The sequence below is a fragment of the Coturnix japonica genome, chromosome Z, assembly GCF_054131305.1.
Source record: "Coturnix japonica strain WE chromosome Z, WE-NBRP24, whole genome shotgun sequence".
In the NCBI taxonomy this organism is placed as follows: domain Eukaryota; kingdom Metazoa; phylum Chordata; class Aves; order Galliformes; family Phasianidae; genus Coturnix; species Coturnix japonica.
The window spans coordinates 39,247,818-39,271,463 of NC_140702.1; the positions used below are offsets into that span (position 1 = coordinate 39,247,818).

General features: G+C 36.6%; 1 protein-coding gene across 3 annotated transcripts in view; it reads left to right on the forward strand.

Moving 5' to 3' along the window:
* The window catches only part of TRPM6 (transient receptor potential cation channel subfamily M member 6), a 93,739-nt gene that overhangs the window by 63,815 nt on the left and 6,278 nt on the right, over window positions 1–23,646 (forward strand). For all 3 annotated transcript variants that reach the window (XM_032441425.2, XM_032441426.2, XM_085529929.1), the window contains 12 exons: window positions 269–381; window positions 1,332–1,458; window positions 2,345–2,442; window positions 4,478–4,536; window positions 5,754–5,779; window positions 7,227–7,277; window positions 9,641–9,706; window positions 13,037–13,323; window positions 13,588–13,670; window positions 15,919–16,124; window positions 18,076–18,127; window positions 23,089–23,195. In XM_032441425.2, coding sequence (XP_032297316.2) covers window positions 269–381; window positions 1,332–1,458; window positions 2,345–2,442; window positions 4,478–4,536; window positions 5,754–5,779; window positions 7,227–7,277; window positions 9,641–9,706; window positions 13,037–13,323; window positions 13,588–13,670; window positions 15,919–16,124; window positions 18,076–18,127; window positions 23,089–23,195 — 1,275 coding nt within the window. The remainder of the gene's footprint in view (window positions 1–268; window positions 382–1,331; window positions 1,459–2,344; window positions 2,443–4,477; window positions 4,537–5,753; window positions 5,780–7,226; window positions 7,278–9,640; window positions 9,707–13,036; window positions 13,324–13,587; window positions 13,671–15,918; window positions 16,125–18,075; window positions 18,128–23,088; window positions 23,196–23,646) is intronic.

Here is a 23,646-nt window from a genome sequence, read left to right on the forward strand (position 1 = left end):
TCCACAGCCAAGTTTTCTTACCGACAGCTTAAATATAGCAGATTCCACTTCTAAGTATAAATGCTATGAGATTATAGATAACATTTGCTGTTTTCTGTCTTGTGACCATCTTTGCACCGAACTGCATAAATTTCGTGAGTATTATCTTTGGATGTCACAAGTCTTTCTCAGCTTGCTTTGGAGATCTGCCAACTCTCAGTCTTATCAGATCGTCTCTTTGTAAACAAAAGCTCTGTAGCTTAATGATGTTTTTTTGATTCTTTCCCAGAGTCTTTACCATCTTGTGAGCTACACCACAGTGAGGAAACAAAAGCAAAACAACAAAACAGAGACAGAAAGTCTGGGAGAGAAAAGAAGGATCAAAAACCCCTTCAGGTGCCGGTATGTGTAGATGGAAGAGAAGCACATATCTCATAGCTGTCTTTTTCATTCAGTAAGAGCAGTTCTGCAATGTAGGACTAAGTATAGGTTAACTGAAAATGTTTTGGTGAAAAGTACAGTAAAAATTCTGCACAGAAATGGGGAAATCCTCTTTTTTTTTTTTCCCCTGTCTGGTGGTGGTTTAATCTCCCTTTTGTTAGAATGTGCGGGGTTTCAGTTTTAAAAAGTGATTAAACTTGTAGATTTTGCCAAATAGTGGATCAAGAGTTTTTCACACAGAGAGGAATTATCCTTTGCACTGTAGCAGACAGAATCACATGGGGAGAATTCCCAGTATCTAGAACAGACTGAAGAAATGGTGTCTGTACACTACTGGCCTCCTGTTGTTCTCATTTATGTTTAAGGGTCCTACAGTGTTTTCTCAACCATATAGCACGTTGTAGACCACAAACTGACTGTGTTGTAATTATAGGACAGACTTCATAACTGTATGCATGTACATATATATATATATATATATATATATATATATATATATATATATAAAAATACAAGTATTTCTAAGGACATTCCCAGCATGTTTGTCATCTGAAGAGTTATTCCTATTTAATGATATGAAAGATGAAGACTGATTTGTTTATGTAAGATGCTCAAATGAGCAAGAGTGCTGAAACTTGAACGTTGAGACCTAGTTGTTTCTTATAGGGTGTTCTGAGGGACTTTGAAGTTTGATTTAAAAAACTACAATATCAGCTCTTTCAGTAATATTTAATTGACAAGAGCAATGTAACTTCTGCAGCTTCTAACAAATATGGGAAAACTTTTGTCAGTTGGGAACCAGTTCAGTCACCGGCATTTCAGTAATGTTTTGAAAGGCACAGCTATAGGAAGAAATGCAGTGGTGATAGTAATTCTATAAATCAAATTTTATTTTGTCTGTGTCTTATCAGGTGATTAGAGTGGATGGTTGTCCCCAGAACACCCAAGTGAGCTCAGAGCCTACGGAGATTGGTCTCTGGGATGGGGAAGAAAAACACAGGAAGAACTGGCTCACTGTGTCTAATTTCAGTCAGCTAAGTATGTGATATATGTAGATAGTAAAATTCAGGACAGCACTGAAAATGTAGCAGTAAATAAAAATTCACAAACTCCAAGTGTCATCCTCTGCATTCATCTCCTGGCATAAATTTTACAGAATTACAAGTAGACTCCAGGCATGCATGACTTGTTATTTATTGTGTTATGTCAGAGGAAAAAGGGATGAAAGGTCAGCTGTGTCTTTTTTGGAATGTTACCTTTCCTGCGTGGGAAATAGTAGAATACTAATGTAATTCCCAGGAATAAGTGGAAAGCAGGGAGAATTATATCCTTGTCTCCTTTCCTGTAGTGTCTTCTGAAATGGCATTCTGGCTTAGAGTGCAAATAAACTCTGGTGAATTTTTCAGGGCATACACGCTCACAGACAGTGCTGTGATACTGTATCTGTTGGCAGATTATCTGGATGCATTATTCATTACTCACTGCTCTGAAATGCATCCTCTAAAGTGAATAAATGAATTCTTCATCATTTCTGCTGAAATGTAAAGAGAATTGCATTCTTCTTCATTTAACAGTTCTCCAGCTCTTTCATTCTAAGAAATCCTTACATAGACTATTTTATCTTTAAGCTTTGCAGTATGCAGCTCTATAGTTCTATCCTGCAGGCTGCAGGGAAAGATGCAAGGGAACACTGTGACTCAGCACAGCATGGCCTGAGAAGGGCTGCACTCCTCAGAAGTCAGCTAACAGAGAATGGAAATATTTTTAACTCTAGGAAATTCTACTATTGCTTTTATAACCTTTAATACATGTGCTAGGGCAAGATGGTTATGGGGGTGTTTATTTTATAGCACTGCATAGGTTTGTAGCTTTAGAGCTATTCATACACACTCTAGAAATAGCTGATACTTGCTCTTTTGACTAGGTTTGGAATATCTCAGTTACATGCACCAGAAAATGAAAAATCAAGACATCCATAGGCATACCATACCATTCTGTGATTACCTCAGGCATTCTCGAGAGGTAAGACCTAAGATTATACATCCCAGTCCATAGTTTTCTGTTAACCACCCAGGGTAGCTCTACTGACTTCCATGGGCTTGCCAGTGTAGGTTGTTTGTCATGAAATGCCTCTTTAGATATGAGAAACTTTCTTGTATGTTGGCACAGTGCATACGTGCAGCTAAATAAATAAAGAGCTACTAAAAGTCTGTGAATGTTACTGAGGTAGAATATTAAATTACTGAATCACAGAGTAGTTTGAGTATGAAGAAAGTGGTCAGAAATGAAGTGTGTTTTGGTATCTCGCTAGGCAGTGAACAAGTGCAGAACTTGGTCTTCAGCCTGTGAAAGGAATTGGTCAGCACAGTGAAATGATTTTTTGAAAGTTAGCAAGGTGGCTCTATATCATACAGTTGTTTCTCATAAAATGTGAGTTGAATATTTATAATAGTTGCAAAGGTTGGAGTGTATATAACCTGTGGTTTATAAACACTGTATCTCATATTTTATCAGAATTAATTTGAAGCTCTGTAACGAAACAAACCTAAATGTCTATTGACTTTAGTCAATCTAGACCAATTTACATGTCCTGAAGATTGTTGTCAGGTTGCACAGGGGTATCTCAAAGGTATGAAAGGAATTTATCAAGGAATAAATTGAGAAAAGGAACTGTGAAGCAGTCCTTTCCTCTTCCTTTTCAACAGTATCCATTCATGCCTGTTTTACTTACAGCATTCAGTTATTAAAACAATAATATCCAACAGTTTCGCTTATTTTTCACTGTCAGTAGTGTAAGTTGTTTTTTTAAAACAGGAATGAGAATAGTTTCAGATCTCATTTTCTGAGTGGTATAAAATTTGAATCCTAAATGCTTGGGAAGAGAGCTTGAATCTTAATTAAAAACAAAAACAAACAAACAAAAACAAACAAAAAAAAATCAACAACAGCAGTTCTTTGTGGGTTAGTTAGAGGTAAAAGTAGAAATAAATTTGCTGATTGTGTGTTCTGTAGAACGTATACTAAGCTTTCTTGGGTAAACCTCAAGGGAGGGATTTTTAAAGCCCTCAGAAATAAAGTCCACTGATTACAATGGGATCAGAGTTAGGCTGAGCTAGTCACTTCAAGAGCACTAATTTCAAATTATTTATTCATTTAAGTCATAGTCTCCGATACTACTTCATCTCTACGCCTCCTCTTAAGTACTTTCTGGGTTATGAGTTTATATACATATGTCACTGAGATGTCATGATATTGCTGTGCCTATCTCTTCATTTTGGGTTAAGATATATTTTAAACTTATTAATTTTCCCTAAAATGACTACTTTCAGCATTACTTATTGAACAGTAGCGGTTCAGAAATCCTTCCTGATGTGTAACAGGAAGCAAAGCAGGGATGTGTGTGAATTTTTCTGTTTTGCTAAAGATTTTTTCATCTGCAAACAATCTGCAAGGTGAAAACATGAGTGAATTCTGAAATTTAAAAAAAAAAAAAAAAAAAAGAGAGAGAGTTTAGACTCAGAAAATATTGAAAACAGAACTTTAATTCATCTTTTGACTTTGTCTTCTTCAAACTTTTGATCTGGGCTCTGCTGCTTTTGAGGATTATCACCTAGCTAACTTATCTCTTCAAAAGAATAGTCCTATCTGACCAGCACTTTAGAAGGACTTTGAAAATGACAGGCTGAACCTATTTTTCATAATTGAGCTGGAAGACTAAAGGATGATTTGCATACTTCCTTAGGACTTGCAAAATGATTCATCAGAGTTACTGGAGAACTGCTCGTTGTGTTGCCTTCACCATTGCACTGAGAAAATAGCTCTGATCCTGAGTGTTTTGTTCAATTATATAGAGACAACAATGAAGAACTGCAGTCTGAGCAAACTAGTATTCCATTTTACTGTAGGTGTGACAATGCTGTGATTCTCCTATCAATGGGATTATCCTTTTTAACAAGTTTATCAATAAATGTTTTCAAGAGTTTGCATTTTTGAATTGCTCAGTGAATATGTGACAGTAATGTACAGATTTTACCAGTAAAAATATCTTTCTTTATAGGATCTGAATAATAGCATGTCTGGAAGCATCTACAGAAATAATCTGAGCAGGAACTCCTCGTACGTATTACTAGCATATTAAGATATGTATCACATGTTTAGAAAGAGAATTCTGTGCTTTTGGCAGGTTTCCACTTCAGTTCTGTAATATACTTAAGATTAGAAATTGTTGTGAAATGAAGATGTAAGGCAATTTGATCTGTTTTAGCTTCTTTAAGTGAAGTCTTGTTAATGAAGGTAAAGGAAATCCATTCAAAGAAAGTATATAGTTTTAGATGAAATGAACACACCTTTGTATTCTAGCAGTAATAAATTTTCTCATTCAATCTCTAAGATTACTGTAGTGTCTTTAACTAACTAGCCTAGTAAGCAAGAAAAATTGCATATGATATTGATGCGAAAATTGCATGTTTTCTTTATTAATAATTTGAATTGTAGTGGCTCCTGAAACCAACTCTCATTTCATGTTTAATCTCTTTTTACTGAGTCTGCATATTTACATAATACTTAGCTTGGTTTTATAATGAGTTTTCAATAGTTAATAAACTTCAGTTATATTTATTAAAATTATACTCTTTTCATAAGTATTTTGAATGTTTTTAGGAATTATTATTTGTTCGATAGATTCTATGTCTTTGTCTTTTTTTGTTTATTTATTTTTTTTTTTTAACCCAGTCATTCATGGGCAGTAGCCAATCTGTGTACTTAGCAGCAGGATTTACAGATTTTTGAGTAGCCTGATTCTGTCACTCTGTCATCTTCATTGGCATGTTACTCAGAATCATATCCACTGTGTTCTGTTACAGAGTGTTTTAATGTTAATGTTGATGGTGTAGTCTCTTGCAGCCTTGCTAATCCAAAGGACCATCAGTTTAAAAAGTCTGTTTTTATGCAAGCAATGGCAGTGACATACATTGTTCTGAGTACATCTCAGCATTGATTCACATGGTTCAAAAATTTGTGTATGTGATTGAATGTGATCAGATGCTGATGCTGATGCTGCATTGTAAATTATGTGAACAGTAGTGTGGAATCTTAAGAGCAGCTCAGTATAAAGCAGAGAAAGAAACATGAAGAAAAAATCTGGCTGTTCTTTAGTAGCTGAAAATTATTTGCTAGTTGTTCAAATGAACAAAAATCCTGGAGGTTATTTTACGTTTGCTGATCCAAATTTTTTCAGTTTCATTTTCATATAGATCATCTCTCTCTGTATGTAGCAGTATTAGCTCAAAGACATGAATTTTGAAGTAAAATATCATATGTTTGCTTTTAAACAGGTTGAGAGCTTCAGAAGGAACCGACAGTAAGTTTTTGGTTACTTGCCATTCATTCCAGTTCTTTTCTACAAATCCCACTTTGATAGCTGTGAAATACATAATCTAAAGGAAAATCAGTTTACTGCATTTGGATAATTTCAAGTAATGTTTAACAATTGTTTCATATGTTATTTCCTAATTTTATTTTAAAGTGCAAGTTTTTATCTGAGGTAGTGGTGAAATCTTGAAAGAAAAAAACTTATTTAAATCTGCCCCATAGTGCTACCCTTTCCAGGAGGAATGATTTCTTTAGAAGCTTAATCCTTAGCAGTATGAGAGAAGTCATTAGTTAAAACTGGGTCTGCATCTCATAATAGATTATGATGTATAATTTCTAATGTATGCTGGATTTTTCAAATGCTTGTTTGGTGTAATTCTTCTGTTTGTGTGGCTTCACTGAAAATAGGAAGATGGTGAAACACTGAACTTAGTATGGAATGGGCAATCAGTTCCCACTTTGAAAAGGAATTTGTTGGTCTGCAATCCCCTTTTCACGTTTGCTGTTTGACATTGTATAAACTACAACAGAGCTAGTTGGTTCTATCAGAAATGAGATCAAAATGGGCTAAGGGGACTCACTGAAAATGTTGAACCTCACTTTGGAATTTGTTTATGTTCTTCATTTAAAATCTCTTCTGTTAGGGATGAGAAATTAACTAAAAAAAGTAAACAAACAAGAAGAGAGTAACGTTCACACAGTTTGATGAAGATGCTGTTTTGATGAACTCATTTATTAGAATTGAAAGTATTACGGCAAAAATGTTGTGGGGTTTTTGTTTGTTTGCTTATTTGTTTGTTTTTTAAACCTAGTATTTTAAAGAATTATTTTCCAATAGAGTGAAGTAATTTTATCTAATTTAATAGAAAAGTTCTTATTAGTCTTGGTTTTATTAAAAAGATGCTTTCTAAAACAAAAGTTTTGGACCAAATCTTATGTGGCTGTGCCTATTACGTATATAACCACAGAAATTGTTGTATGTTTATAGCTTAAGAACATTTGAGATCATAGATTAATGAGCCAGTATTGTTATAACTTAGTTGTAATAGTATAGATAATGGAATGCTTAATGAATGACTGAAGATGGAGTTGAAAAAATTGTGCCTTTGGGAGACTGTGAAGTGTGATGGACAGCAAAATGCTTTTAATATCCCAGTGGTGTAATTGGCTTCGTGTCCTTGAGGTTAATATCACTGGTTTCCCACCATTTCCCTTAATAAATAAGTTGGCTATATTACATTGGTGACTGAAATCTGCCAGTACACTGTATGTTATAACACAGTTTAAACCAATTAGTAATTCCCATCTTTAGAATGCTAAGACAGTAATTCTGATTAATCTGTTTCATGACAAACTCTGGATGGAAAACATTCAAAAATCATGCACTCATCTCTGCTATAATAATTAACATAATGATCCTTTAAACATTATTTCAGATATGTTTGGCTGCTTGAAAACATCTCAAGATCTGCACTGTCATTACTCAGGTAAGCAGGATGCACCAGAATGACAGCTGAGTAATTTATCAAATTCAAAAGAACATTAGATCATCCCTTGTCTTTCTCTATGATTTTCATTTGGAAGGTTCTGCACTAATTCATGCCTAAAACAGCAGAGAGGAAGTTATGAATTATTTTCCTGCTGCTAATTGCTCCATTCTAGTTATTTGTGGCAAATCCAGTACAGAATGTGGATAATTGCTTTCAGAATATCAGTGGAAACAATGAATAGACCTCTGATTCCTGGGGAGGCCAGGAGGGACATTCATTTGTTTATAGGTATCATATTCCATCACACCTCCCACATCCTCCTTTGTACTTGCTGGAATTGGTTTCTTCAGTTAATTGGTCGTGTAAAGCCTAATCCGTGTTTATATACCTATGAACTCATGGAAATCTGGCAGGAAATAAATCATTTGGATGCTAATTGCCTACAGTCCTGTCTTTTCCTGAACTGAGCATGCAAAGATTTTTCCACAAGGCTTGGATTTCGGTTTTTTTTTTTTTTTTTTTCTCCCCGGAGGAGAACTGTGCGGAGCTTGCCAGTAGATGTCTCTGTTGCCTGCATGGCTTTAGCTCCTTACGAAGCATAGGGTAAACCGAAAACATTAACTGCCATCTGAAGTTCGAAAAATGGTGTGTTTTTCATTGGGAAAAACAACTCATGGTTTGTAATCACTGTACAGGAGTAATTTCTCTGACATCGTGGCATTGTTAAAATGATTAATTTGGCTCTAATCATGCATGCCATTTGAAAATGTACAGGACTTTATAGCACAGATGACTATCTCATTTGTATTAACAAGATGACAAAGATCTTGAGATGTTTCCAGAATAGGTGTATAGAAGTTCTTTTATCAGAACAGTTGGGCTAGAAATTAGTTGATAACACCCAAACTGAGATGTGATGGATGCCCCATCCCTGCAGACTTTCATGGTGAGGCTGGATCACCCCATAGGTGACCTGATCTAGCTGTGCATGTCTTTGTTAATGGCAGGGAAGGTGGACTAGATGGCCTTTAAAAGACCCTTCCAACTATACAGATGCTATGATTCTATGATTCTAAAATCTTATACCTTATAATGCTTATGGTTTATTTTCCTATTATATTTTACAGCCAAATACAGTTTTGCCTCTATGCACAGTTAGAAAGAGCTTGAGTTTTGCTCCAAGTTTAGCAGCTGGTGCAAAGTGATTTCACAAGGCTTCTCATGGCTCTGGAGTGGATACTGACAGAGTCTGACAGACAGCACAGTTGTGACATCCACTTTATTTACATCCTTTTTCCTGACAGAATATGTTTCTAGTGGTGCATTGAGGCAGAACCTTGACTTTCAGTCTGTTCTTCAAAAACTATGCCTACTGGTCTTGCAATATGTAGGCAAGTCTTTTACTAAAAGTCTGAAAGACAGATCTTCTGATGTGAGAACCATAAATTCATGCACTGGCATTCATGAGTATCCCTTGCTCTCTCCCCTGGGCTAATTAATCTGTAATTAAGAGAAGGATAAAAACAAGGACACGGAGAGTCTAATCTCCAGAAACCACCCTTAGGGAGTTTGTGGGTGCTGTTCAGAGAAACACAGCTAAGGTAGTAAGTATTTGGTTTGCCTTCTTCTAGCCTCCTAAGAGAATTTTTTTTTTTTTTTTTTTTTTTTTAGTCTCTTAAGAGACTCTTTATTAGTCTTCTTCTTAAGCCCCTTTGAGCCTTACTCTGCACCTCTCTTCCATTTCCCAGTAACTGAGTCACTGTGAGAACAAGTCCATAAATATTTAGTTCTGACATTTGAAGGTGTTTGGCTGAGAAAAAAATCCCCCAGTTAAGGAGCTATAATACAATTAATTATTTTGTTTGGCGTGGAGCCCAGATGATGCTATGCTCTGTAGGGCAAGCTTGGATTTCCCTGTATTGCCTTGCTAAAACCCCAGGCGCTTGTGAGCCTGACAGAAACAGTATGTGAGGGCAGCCGAGGCCAATGCATCTTACTGGAATAGTGCACTGCACTGGAACTGGCAGGAGGAGAAAGTAGCAGCTGCAATTGGAAGAAGGTTGAAAAACAGAAGCAGTCCTACTAGCCAAGGTGCGGGGCGCTTATCCCACAGACTTTTTCTTGTAAGAGGGGAAGCAATGAGCAGTGAAAAGAATGGAGGCTGATGCTTGCGATATATGACGGCATGCAAAGAAGAGTTGGTGGCTGAATAGAGCCTCACAAATGGCAATCAGAAGATCTGACTCAGCACCACACTGCAGCCTACTTGGCTTCATTCACTAAAGGGCTGTCAGATGTTTTTGAAAGTCAGTTGGCATGTTATTTATTCAGTAGGGCAGTGGAATTTGTCTTCTTTGCAGCTGTCGAAAGAAACAACTTAATGAGACTTGCTCAGACCATACCATTTACACCAGTCCAGCTCTTTGGTGAGTACCAGTTTCCTGGTTATGTTTCCTTACTATAGAAATTATAGAAATTATTTTTTAAAAGACTGAATTTGAGATGTTAACTTGAATTATTTTCATTATTTTCTTCTTTCTTAAATGAAGATAGAATGCATCCATGCAGTAATTTACAGACTTCTCATGGTCGTCTGGTCCAAATTCCTGGGTGACCAATTCAGATCAGCTTGCTGAGGATCTATCCATTTGTGTTTTGAATATAAACAGAACTTTCATAGACTCTGTACAACTTCTTTCAGTGTTTTACTGATTCACTGTAAAACATTTTTTAATTTTTTTTTAAAATTATTTCTTGGAGTTTCTTTAGTTGCAGCTTGTGTCTGCTGACATTCACGTGATTACTGTGAACCTAATAGAGGAGTCTAACTAATTTCATTTGCTCTATAACTTATTAGGTAGGTGAAGATAGAAATGAGATTCCCCTAATGTTTATAAATGCATTCTCACCACTGCTTCTCCTTGCCTCAACATATCAGGCAGGACATCTTGTAAAAAACACAAGAAGAACAGTCATTTGTTGGAAGGACAATACTTCTGTACCTAGTACAGAAGACTTGTATTGTAGTATGCCAAGGAAAAAAGGAAGTATAACTAAAGAGAGGAAGTGAAAGATATATAAGATCATTTGAAAGAGTTTTGAAGTTAGTGTGCTGTATTGATTTTCAGCAGTAGAAGCTCTGCCTCTGGACATGTGAGATCTAGGTGTGTTTTCTTCAATGAATAGAATATTTTGTCTCACAGCAACTAATTGCTAATACTTGCAGCATTGTAAGATTTCTGGGGACCAGTTTGCTGCAGATAATTAATACAGTTATGAGCATATTAAACATTCTAATCTTTCAGACTCCCAGGAGACACCTTTTAAGGTATTAAATTGTCGAAAGATAGAAAACTGAAGAATTAATATAAGCTTAAGAAAGAAATGTACATAGTTACAGTACCCTTTTTCAAGTGTCTTTCTTATGTGTAATACACTGATTTCCATTGTTTTATTTGAAATGAAAAAGTTTGCACTGTGGCATTCAGTATCATCTGCATCAATGCTATCTGGTGAAGATATTCTCAGGGACAGGAATGAAATATTTCTCTCTGAATTCGGTTTGTCCTCTGTTATGTCAGTGTCTGCCATTTGCAGATGCGGTTTCTTCATCCTACTAAGCAGTTAAGATCTGTTTCTAATGAATTCAAATTGCAAATAGTGTGAGTTGTGTTCACTTTTGTTTAGATTTACAAATGATAGAAACTGAAATGTGTCTTGCTTGCACCATGAGAGACAAATGCTGTAACAACTCAGAGATCTGCTCCAAAAGTACTGTCTTCTATTATATTAGAATGGCCTACCATGTGAGAGGCAGATGTTAGTGCTGTGGAATTAGAGGTAGAATCTTCTCACCAGTGTTCTGTTACACATTATTGCCATGTGACAGATGGCAGCAAACGGGCAGTCTGATAAAACAGCATCTAACATGGATGTGTGTATGAAACAAAGATGTGTCATTGAATTCCTCCATGCAGGAAAAAAACAACACTCATTGGTGATCATTGGTACTTGCTGAGCATTTATGGAGGCTAAACAGTGGATGTGAGCACAGTGAGCACAGTGGGCAGTGCATTTCAGCAGTGCCAACAGTGACGTGAAAGACAAGCCATGTTCCAGACACTGATGCACAGTTGTCATACCATGAAATGAAGAAAATCTCTATCAACTCATCCATTCAGTATGGTGGATTACAAGCTAGCAACTGTGTACAGAGCTGAATATTGGCTTCAGTGCTTTGGAAGTGATAGTGGCAATGTTGGAATATGGCAAAGCTTCTCACACAGGTAAAATGATGTGCACTGTCTTTTGTGATAGGAAAGAGGGGATACTTCTACTTTCCTGGAAACCAGACAAATGTCCACTCTGACTGCTGCCTTGAGATGCTGTCTAAACTGAAGACTCAAATTTCCAGAATCAGTTAATAGAGGAAGTCAACCTTTCTCTTACAACACTGTAACACTAGGTCCTAAACCAATTTAAGACTGTGGAGCTCATTGCCTACTTTGCCTGGACTGTCCTACCACACCCACTGCATAGTCTGGACCTGACACATTCTTGTTTCCATCTGTTCTGACCACTTAAAGGTGTTTGCATGGACAGTGTTGCATGGACAATGTTTTCCTAGCAACAACATTGTCATAGTATCTGTGAAACAGTGGGTCACCTTCACTGGTTCAGTTTCTCAAAAGCATGGCATGCAGGCTCTTGTTCATTATTAGCAAAAATGCATAGCTAAGTGGTAGTGACTATGGTGAAAAACAGTGTTTTGTAACTGAGAATATTGTATGTGAACTAATGTTATGGTGCTCTTTGTATCTGTTGTAGTTTCCTTGAAAATAAGCAGGAGATATTACTTTTGGTGCAACCTATGTGTACTGGGAAACTGCGTGACAGAATTAAAAATCACCAGATTCATTCTGTTTTCAGAAATTATTTTATTAGCAAGAGCAGAACTTCTGAAATTAACTCAGTACAAAAACATGGGAACTTCTAGGAAAAAGATAAATTTAAAATTAAAATTTTAATTTTAATTTAAAATTCTAGAATTAAAGACTTCCTTTTGACTTGCTTTAGCTTGTTCTGCTAGGATTCTTTTCTCTGAGGAAAAACCATTCCCTTTTCAATCTATTTTTCTTGGTTTATCATGGCTAATTCACTATTCATTACTTCTCAGAAACTCAGTTCTCTTTCTCAAAAGGTGACAATTTATTTTTGCAGTCATTAACTATTACAAGCTGTGTTTGACTGTTTTGTCTAATTTTTGTTTTGTTAAGCAGATTTTAAAGGAAAATACGAACATTGCCTAGGTCTTGATTAGCTTAAAAACAAGCCTTTCTAAAAATCCCATTTCTACATGGTGCATAAACAGAGGGAGCCATGCTTAAAGTTTGCGCTGAAGATGATAACTGTTCAAATCTATGCATTTTTGAAGTTCATCTATTTTTAATTACTTAAAAACTGTGCCAAAAGAAATTGTTTTATGTAGACCAGGTTATCACTGTGAGGTTTGTTTCTGTGAAAGAATGCATGAAATCTTAAATTCATCTCTGTCTGAACGTTTGACACGTTTGGGCCATTTATGTTATCACAACAGATCTGTAGTAATAGGTAATATAAGATTAGATAGGGCAAGTTTTCACACAAATGTCCTGTATGTAAAGTAGTGTGTCATTTTAAGATACTGAATGAAAATGGAGTTCTCTCCTGTTTCTGCAATATGAGACCTCTACTAATGAAACTTTCTTTCATTGAAGCTGGAGAGGAAGTGACTGTCTATCGACTAGAAGAGAGTTCACCTACGAACCTTGGTCAAAGCATGTCTTCTTGGTCCCAGCATGGCATGGCTGCAATGATCCAAGTCTTGTCACGGGAGGAGATGGATGGGGGTCTGCGGAGGGCCATGAAGGTCATTTGTACTTGGTCTGAGAATGATGTGTTAAAGCTGGGACAAATATTTATTGTGAAGTCTTTTTTGCCAGAGGTGGTTCAGACTTGGCAAAAGATCTTTCATGATGGTACAGTGTTACATCTCTGCCTGAGGGTGAGTACAGACCTGAAGGGACACTGACATGTCTTTAGTGTTATACTGCTTATATGTGGATGTCTAGGATGATTGATGTGTGCTTTGATGTTTCCTTCTGGAAAAGAAAATGGATGTGAGGATGAAGATGCATCTCCCACTTTTAATCAATATACATCAGCTAGTTTTTGTTTGTTTATTTGTTAGTTAGTTAGTTCTTCAATTAACACTGTCTTTTTCATGTTACCAAATTAAAGTGATGCTTAACAACATGCTTTTCTTCAGGAGATCCAACAGCAAAGGGCTGCCCAAAAGTTAATCCATACCTTCAATCAAGTAAAGCCTCATACCATTCCTTATACTCCAAGGTAAAATAATTGTCACTAAGGATTAAATGTTAAAGGTTTCTTTTCTCAGCCATGTCCCAGGTCTAATGTAGACTCTTTTTCCCCAGGAGACTGAAATAGCTGATGCTTTACACAGTATTTATGTCTTAAATACTTAATTAAAAAGAATAAGTACATCACTATGTAAAAATAAATTAGAGTAGAAGACAGATAGTAGAATAATAGTGATTTAAAGAAGGGGGTGTTACTGAAAGGAATTTAAACCATGACAACGAGCATGCCAAGAAACATCAGGGCTTCAGCTCATAAGAGTTCGGCAAAGCAAAAGATCTTTCCCCAGAAGAGCTTTGTCATATTTTTAGGATAGATAGGCAGGTCTGACCTAGAAAGTGTTAAGAGACACTATTTCTAACCTGTGTTGGAGTTTTTACCTTCTAGTTACCTTTTTATCCACACTTCCATTGATTGTTTCTAGAATTGCGGCTTTTTAAATCTTCGCTTCTGAAATAATACAGCTCCATGTTAAAGCAGACTTTGTCTTACCTTGGTGGGTACAGATTAGCCAGCAGGTTAGCAGCGAAAGAGATGCCCTATTTAAGGCCACAGCAAAGGGAAAAAAAAGCAAGCAGAATTCAGCTGTTTTGGATTTGCTCTGGCAGCAGTCTTTGGCCAGTGATCATCCGCATATTAGTACATAGCCAACTAGTCTATGCTTAATGTGCAGCACATGATATCTGATGAGAATCTTATGGAAGGTGTGATAGGGAGGTAAAATAGTGAGTACAGCACAACAATCCTCAGTTCCACTGCTTTTTTTCACTGTCTTTTGGAGATGGTACTTCTGTGGTTTTTTTTTTCTTCCTTGAGAGATGTGGTTCAGACAGGTTTGGCACTTTCTGTTTTCAGCATAGAAGTTACTTCAGGGGCTACAATGAGATGAGTTTTAATGATTGATTCTGAGTGGTTTATTTTCAAGAAGCCTTGTTGCCTGCTCTCCTCCCACTGGGTGGAGAGTGGGATCTACAGCTTCCTGGACAGGAGCACATTTTTTTCCCATGTCATCATTTGGTACAGAATTTTGATTTTTTTCTGTCTACAGAAGATGGGAAATTGGAGACAAATGGCAGAATCCCTGACTGCTCTTAGGTGTGACCATTTTGTAGCATAAACTCCATGATATATAATGTTTTGAGTAAATTCTCATCTCTATTGTATAATTTCTATCTAAAAGTAAAGTAATTTGACCAAACCAAACCAAAAAAAAAAAAAAAAAAAGAAAAGAAAGAAAAAGAAAAAAAACCAACCCAAAAACCCCACAAAAAACAAGCACCCCACCTTTAAAACTGTTAAAAATGTAAGATAGGCATCAGTGTTATTTTACCTGTATAACTAGATGTGACAGCAAAGTAAGCTTCTTTATGATGCTGCTCCTTAGACAAGAGTTACCTTTATTGCAATTTACATTAAAAAAATTGCTAAAGCTTATTGAAGTTGTCTGGAGTTAAATCAGATCTTGTGGTCCAACCCGGCAGGCAGCTGAGTGCCATGTAGCTGTTTACTCACTCCCCTGTACTGAGATGGAGGAGAGAATCAGAAAAAAACTCACTGGTTAAGATAAAGACAGTTTAATTGGACAGAAAAGGAAAAGAAAATAACAGTGATAGAAGAGAAATGAAATACCGTGTGTTGTGCAATACAGTTGTTCACCATCTGCTGACCAGCTCCCAGGCAGCCTCCCTGGTCAGTTCCCCTAATTTTATTGTTCAACATGATGCCATGTGGTACAGGATACCCACTTTGCTAGTCTGGGTCATCTGTGCAGGTTCTTTCTTCTCCCAGAATCTTGTGCATCTCCAGCTTCTTGATGGCAGAGAAGCAGGAAAAGCAGGAAAGTCCTTAATTCTGCATGGTACTCTGCAACAGCTAAAATGTTCTCATCCTGAATCAAATGCTCAGACAGCAGCATACCTGCTACTAGGAAGAAAATTAACTCTATCTCAGCCAAAACCAGGTCATCAGTTTATATTATATTATAGGACATCAGGTTATGTTGTTTGTCTATAAAATATATCTTCTGATGAAATACATTATTTTGTTATCTATGAAACTGAAAAAGCCATTGTGCTGTCTAATATTTGGTATCTCTTGCCACTGAAAATAATATACCTAGTGAAGACATGTCCTCCTTTTTGGTTTATTTGCTTGGCATTATGCTGCATGGTGACTGTGAAGGTGCTTGTTACCCTTATAAACTCCTTTATATCCACAGGTTCCTGGAAGTTTTCCTCATTTACTGCCATTCTGCAAATCAGTGGCTGACCATTGAGAAGTACATGACTGGTGAATTTCGGAAATACAATAACAACAATGGAGATGAGATTACACCTAGCAGCTTGCTTGAAGAACTGATGCTGGCCTTCTCTCACTGGACCTATGTGTATACTCGTGGGGAGCTCCTTGTCCTGGATTTGCAAGGTGACTGCTAGCATGGGATTACTTGCTTTAAATCAGGTGAAAAGCAATTCTCTCAAAAGAGAATTTAATACTGAGATACAGGCCAAATTCTCTTCATTTCTGCAACCTGGAAACCTGTAGTCCCTGGATATCTACTGTGAGGACCTGTTAATTGAGCAACCACAGAAATAGTCTCGATTAATGTAGGTGTTATGGGACAGTAATTTGTTTTCAAGTATATCTATAGATATAATATAGATATATTATATTATAATGAATGTGCAAACAGCAGGTAGTTAAAGTGTATGGGAACATCTCACCTAGCTCCAGAAAAATACTCCATAGTTCAGATATTTTTATTTTTCTTAATATAAATAATACTGAGATTCATGTACACCCATGTATTTATACATACTTAATGTGTGTATATCTGTCTGGAGAATTTGAACCGCTGTCTATGTATTTTCACTTTTCTTTTTAATAAATCTGTAAGCAGTTTACGTATGCTGTAAACCTGAGTGCTATTCATGAAGTCTAGTGACTCCTTCAAAGAACATGTGATCACTTTACTGTATGTGTATAAGAAGTAACATGGCACATTTTAAGGAGATGAAACAGTTGACAATGTTCACAAGATGAACAGCACCCATCAAATGGTATAAACACTATTGTTTGTCATTTCTGTCAAGGGAAATGTGTATGGGTAGACAGAGACTTAACATATTTACATTCTACAGCATCCAGAAGCTGTGAATTACAAAAAAGATATGTTTAGTATGCAAAGTAAGCCTATAATTCTATCCTTGCCTTCATTTGGTTTTAGCATCACATGAAAAAAAAATATAGAAAGTGTTTCTTCAACCGTAGTCTACTAGAATTTGTCATAGGTTTGCTTGCGTATATTATACAACTCTTGACAGTTCCAGTCCAACTGTGTTGGCTCAAATGTGGAGAATTTAAACATCTATGTAAATCTCATCAAGACTGGAGGAGCTTCAGTTTCCATCTCAAAGGAGAAAATGGACTAAAATCTGCTCTAGTTTTGGTCTTGCGTTGATTTTTTCATTCTCTTATAAGGTGTTTAAGTAGGGTGCAAGGATTGCTCTCTATGGTATTCTGATTAGTTTTATCTCTCTCACAATTTATGTAGTACTGGGGCCATCTCCGCATACGTATACACTGCATTTTTGTCTAATTTATGTCAATTCAGATGACTTTCATTGAATAGTACTGCAACTTGAGGGTATTTCAATTACAAAACAGTCTTTCTGCAGTCCTTACTAGTGTTAGTTGCAGAATATAAACGCATCACCAGTGGCCTCCTGAAGTAAAAATCATTGCATATTATATTCTTATAGAATCTCTTATTCACCATAAAAATACAGCAATTTCCTCAGATATAAGGAAAGAGCTTTTTGGTAAAATTATATTATTACATCATTTTGGGAAAACTACAGCATAGATATCAGCAGTTAGTTATTATAGTGAAATTACTTAATCCACTTTTGTGGCCATGCAAAAGGAAAAGGAATAACAGACCCAAACTTTTGCACATTGTATATCTGAATAATGAGTTACGGCTTGTTGTATTTGCTACCTTGAAGACAGTCTATATCTGGGATTAGATTTATTGATGTCAGTAAGATTCATGTTCGTTTAGTACTCCTACTCTGACAAATAAAAGTCTTACTGCTAATCACATTTTGCTTAGTTATTTCAGCTTTAGTACAGTGTTTAGTGGTAAGAAGTATTTGCATAAGCCTTCCATCTACATATAAATAAACTGCAAAACTGTATGCTTGCCAATACTTAGATTTTTGTAATCATGGTATTCTCTTTTTAGCTCATGATCATTTTAATTGTGACACTTTATGATATAAAGTGAAAAAGGGTAATTACTTTTTTCTTAAGTGTCAGGTGCTGAAATCATGACCATCTTCTGTTGTAACACACTCTGTTGATCTTATTGTAGGTGTTGGGGAAAACCTTACGGACCCATCTGTGATTAAACCTGAAGACAAAAAGTAAGTTTCTCTATGGTGAAACTATCATTCAGTTCAAACATCCTACTGACAGTTCGTGTATACTTAGAGGATTTTTCTGTTATTTGTATGATTTGATTATTAATTGTATGGTGTTTGGATAAATGAAGCCGTGACAACAATGGCAAGGCGGTGCCCTCTGCTGTGCCTTGGTAGACTCTGGATTTGGGAGTCTGTATGTATTTCAGTTCCCTATACATACTGAGCAAATTATGAAAAGTCTTCTTCACAGGAGCTTTTGCAAGGAGTATGAGAATTGGAGCCTGAAGACCATATAAGCTTTTTAGCAAGTTTATTGGTAACTTAAGTATTATAGTATGGTTTCCCCTGCCTAGTGAGGCACTGTTTCTTTGAGTAAATAGGGCCACAGTGCTCAAGAATAGAGACTCTGCCCATCTTGCAGAGGATGCTCTTAATCCTTCTGGCCATGTCACAAACAAAGATTTTTCTGCCGTGTGTAGGTTTCGGGATCATGACAGTAAAACAAGGACAGCTTAGCAGAGAGGTAATTTAGATATAGCTGTTCATTATGCAGATTTGAGCAAACATTTTAAAATCAATTGTTAGACTTGTAAAGATATGCTTTGCAGCTTCCCAAGTGGATTCTTTTGTATCAGTGGAAGCAAATGTCAAACTTAAACTGTAATAGTTATTTCTGGAGACTGTGACTGATCATTAGACCGCAGTACTTCATGTTTAAAAGGATGTGATGCTCAGAGATATGATTTAGCAGAGGGTTGTTAGAATTAGGGTAGAATGGTTTGGCTGCAGTTGGACTTGATGACATTTGAGGTCTTTTTTCAACGTGAGTAATTCTATGATTCTATGATTTTATGTGGCATCTCAGCTTATCCTCTTTAAAATAGGAATAGTATCTACCTGCATTATCTCAAAGCATACATATATATATATATTTACAATCCTTCTTTGTTTTTTCTGTTTTTAAATTATTTCTCAGTTACTAAAATTTGATCACACAGACTTTATTTTCAGAGCTTTTCATTCTATCATTTACAAAACAGTCAAGTTCTTATTAAAGAGCAAACTGATTAATTAATCAAAACCATCTTGATTTTCTTATGTTCTGGGAAATCTTCAGTACAGCATGTTTTGAAACTGTATTGTTTGGATTTGGGGACCTGAAGGAATAAGGCAGTGAAATCATAGATATATTCAGTAAGCAGCTAGCAGATACTTCATTCTAAGAGACACTTTCTAAAATAATAATGTAAAAGCACTATCCTTGCTTTAACCTTTATTTGCTCAGGGGAAATATTTCTGTCTCTATCAAGATCTAAATCCTTATTTATAAATAAGGTACTTAATCAACATCTGTACACTACCTAAAAATTTGCTTTGAGCACACATTCTTTTAGATGCCTGAGAGAAAACAGTTGGCGTGTGACTGGTGATGCAGTTACAGATTTTATCACTGCTTACAATTACATTATTTATTATTGTTTCTTTAGTTCTGTTGGTTAAGTGGTTGATGTCAATATCTTGTGAGATGTCTTTCATGCATTCTGCATGCAGACTTGAAATGGACATTTTAGTGGTAAATGTGTTCTCTAGGTCTATGGTAGTATCATCTTTGATTTGTATGTAATGCTGAGATAAAAAATACTAGATTGCTTTGGAAGTATGTGTTGTGCTGTGAAATCTCTGGCTGATCTTGAACTCATGTACACATTTATAACTACATGGATATTTAACATCAATTGAAGATCTGGTATGAGGTGTTAAAATTATGGAGGCATAATATTAACAAATTATTAAAGATTTCCTTTAAAAACAGATCAACTCCAGGAACAGCAGCAGGGCTGTGACATAGTGCTGTCCCTGCAGGCTCTTATGCAACCCAAACACTGGGAAAAATCACATTACAAGTCGTAGTCTGGATACTCTTTCAGAGTGTACCACTTACCAATGCTGTAATGAAGTTTGTACTGTTAAAGCTTTCACAGACACTGGGTGCAGAGTGAAGAGCAAATTCAGAGTTGTGGAAAATAGTTGTCTGAGTTTCAGACTGAAAAGAATTGATCATTAGGTCTGTTGAAAGAGGTGAGGAGAAGGGCTCTGGTGGGTCAAAAAATCTCATTACAAGCATGTGACAAGGAGGAGTAAGAGGTTCTAGATCTTTTGTACCCCCTTTTGAAAACTCTGAAGCACATAGTGATGGGCTGGATGCTGTAGTATAATTGTAGATTATATTATCTGAAGGTACTCATAAGCATGCATTTTGGAGGACAGACTTATTGAATCTTTACCAAGCATGCCTAGATGATGACCTTGAAGATGTGGAGCTTTTGGAGTGGTCCAGAGGAGAGACACAGAGATAAAAGAGGAGTTCAAATGGCCATTCTTCACTAAGTAACTCCTATGTCAGATCTGTGTCAGGTCAGTCCAACTTTTTAGAAAATCTGTTTTTGAAAGTTTCCCATCATAGTATCAAACAATCAGAGAATGGCTTGAGTTGGAAGAGACCTCAAGGAACATCTACTTCCAGTACCCTGGTATAGGCAGGATTGCCAACTGTTAGATCAAGCAGTAGAAGAGGCTATCTAGGCCCCTATTCAGCCTGACCTTGAATACTTCCAGGAACAAGACACACACAACCCCTCCTGGGCAGCTTAGGCCAGTTCCTTACCATCCACTCTGAGCAGAACTTCCCTCTGGCATCTAATCTAAGTCTTCCCTCTTTTAGTTTAAAACATTTCTCCTATGTTCTGTCACTCTCTGCCCATGTAAAAAGTTTATTTCCATCATGTTAATAATCTCCCTTTAAATACTGGAAGACCACAGTGAGGTCTTCTGGAAGCTGTCTCTTTTTCAGACTGAACAAGACCAGCTTCCTTAATCTGTTTTCACAGAAGTATCATAGTATCATAGTATTGTGCGGTTTGGAAGGGACCTTAGAGATCATCGAGTCCAACCCCCCAGGATTCGAGCCTCTGTGTAGCAGAGCGGCACTTCTACCACTTGCGCCACAGGGGGGATTCGAACCCAGGGCCTCTGGTGTTGCAACACGGCATTTCTACCACTGCGCCACCGGGGCACACAATAAGAATGACAGTGGCCCTCTGGTCATCCTTGTGGCTCTCCTTTGGATTCTCTCCAAAAGATCCACATCTTTCCTCAGCTGGGGGCCCTATATCTGGCTGCTGTACTCCAGATAAGGCCTCACAAGGACAGAGCAGAGAGGGAAAATCACCTTCCCTGTCCTGCTGGCCACCTTGCTTCTGCTGCAGTCCAGGATACTGTTGGCCTTATGGATTTCAAGTTCACTCTGCTGGCTCATGTTAACTTTTGCATTGATTCAAGTGCAGCCCCTCACAGTGGCTTTTCTGAACCTCATTAGGTTCACCTGACCTCACCTTTTGAGTTTGTCAAGGTCTCCCTCTGTAGCATCCCTTCTGTCACATTGACTGCAACACTCAATGTGGTGTCATCTGGGAACTTGCTGAGAGTGCACTTGTTCCAATCATCTGTGTCACTGGTAAAGATGTTAAAAAGTATTGCTTTAGAGTAGCAAACTGAGGGACACAACTCATTAGGGGCCTGCAGCTGGAAACAGTGTTATCTACCACAATTCTCTGTTTGCAACCTTCCAACCAATTATTTATCCATTAAATAGAAATGATAATGTATCTCCATGTCATCTAAAGTCTATACGTGACACTTAAATATTATTTTACTTCCTACATGTTTTTTGTACTAATCTTCAGTAAAAGCTGAATAGACCAGTCCTTCAAATGATTCAGACAGCCATCACCATCTGTCAGAAATTAGACAGACACTAGTTTTGACTATTCATTGTTATTCTCCATTATGGAATGGGAATGTCATATTTGAAAACCACTTTCTTTAGAATATTTAACATTAGTGTGAGTTACAAATAGATTTGAGACAGCTAAGATCTTTTTCTGTAGCATCTCAGAGCTGCAATGTATTTCAGATACCACAATGTATTGTTTCTACTCTGCATACCATTAAAATAAAGCACTTGCATTCATAAAGTTTCTTTAGAAGTGTTTCTTGTATGTTGTGCTCTGTGATGTCTGGAGTGTCAATTAAATTCTTGAAAATAATAGTGGAACAACGTTAAAATTAATGAATGGTTATCTTTCAGGCTGCATTAAAGATCTGATATAATTATGTGGTACTTCTAAAACGTGTGTGCCTATAGCTTTGCTTCTATTTGTATTTGTGTCATCTTCATTCAGAGTATGCAATGCACTTCCACAAATGGATCCCTTAGTAATGTTTCTGAATTGGCCAGAGTGCAGACACATGGAAATGAGCACAGAAAGAAGCCAATAAATTTTAAAGCCTTTCCTGCCAGCAGTATACTGAGTCCATTATTCAGTGTTGCATATTGATATGACTGGGACTTTCAGTTTTCAGTTCTTAAATAAGGTAAAAGTAAGTCTTTGCTAGTTCTGGTTTATTCCCAGGTACCCAACATCAAAGCCAAAACCATTTTCTTCATGAAAATGAACAGTGACTGTAACAGAGTTAGGTTCTGGCATACAGTGTCTTAATGTCATTGTGCCCAAATTTTATTTTTGAACATTTTAGAAGGAACAGCTAGGCCTGTCTCCCTTCAGGGCAGGTCACAGCCACACTCCATCTCTGCATTGCTGCAGGAAGGAAAAATAGATGTGGATTGAATATAAGCAAATTCTTTACCAGAACTGGCAGTTTTCTTGTCTTGGAGTTAAGAAACTGGAGATGTAGACTGGTTGGTGTTTATTTTTATTTTTATTTATTTTTATTTTTATTTTTATTTTTATTTTTATTTTTATTTTTATTTTTATTTTTATTTTTATTTTTAACAAATGGTTAACTTACCTCTGATTCAATAAATGGAAATCATAATCCTTTCTCTTCTCTACAATTGCATTATCTTGAGTTTGTTTATTATTCATTGTTATTTCTTTTAGATCTGGAAAGATGGTATTTGGACCAGCAAACCTAGGAGAAGATGCAATAAGAAACTTCATTGCAAAGCATCATTGTAACTCTTGCTGCAAGAGGCTGAAACTTCCTGGTATTCAAAGATTAACTAAAGATTAATTTTTAACCTATGTCTAGCTTTCTAAGTGTGTGGTAGTACAGGCTTAGGTGTGCTGCAACTTCAAGTTCAGACATTCTACAGAGCTGAGAGTTTTTAGCTGGCATGCTCTCTCTGGGTGAAGGCAAATAAGAGAACACTGATCTTTTACCTTTCTGTTTTGCACAGAAACCATTTTAACATTCAGCATGAAAGCGTCTACCCATTGAACTGTTTCCTTTACCATGCAAGTTGATAATTTTTCTGGGGCAATCTCTACAGATAACATCAGCAATAATTTTTAAAAAGAAAAACAATCTAAACATTAGCAAGGCAATAGCTGGGGAAAAATCACTGGATCTTCCCAGACCCTTGTGCATGTTATTTGTGATAGAATGGACTTCTCTTCATTGTGAAGCAGATTTAAAAGTCTCAAAGCCAAAACAGA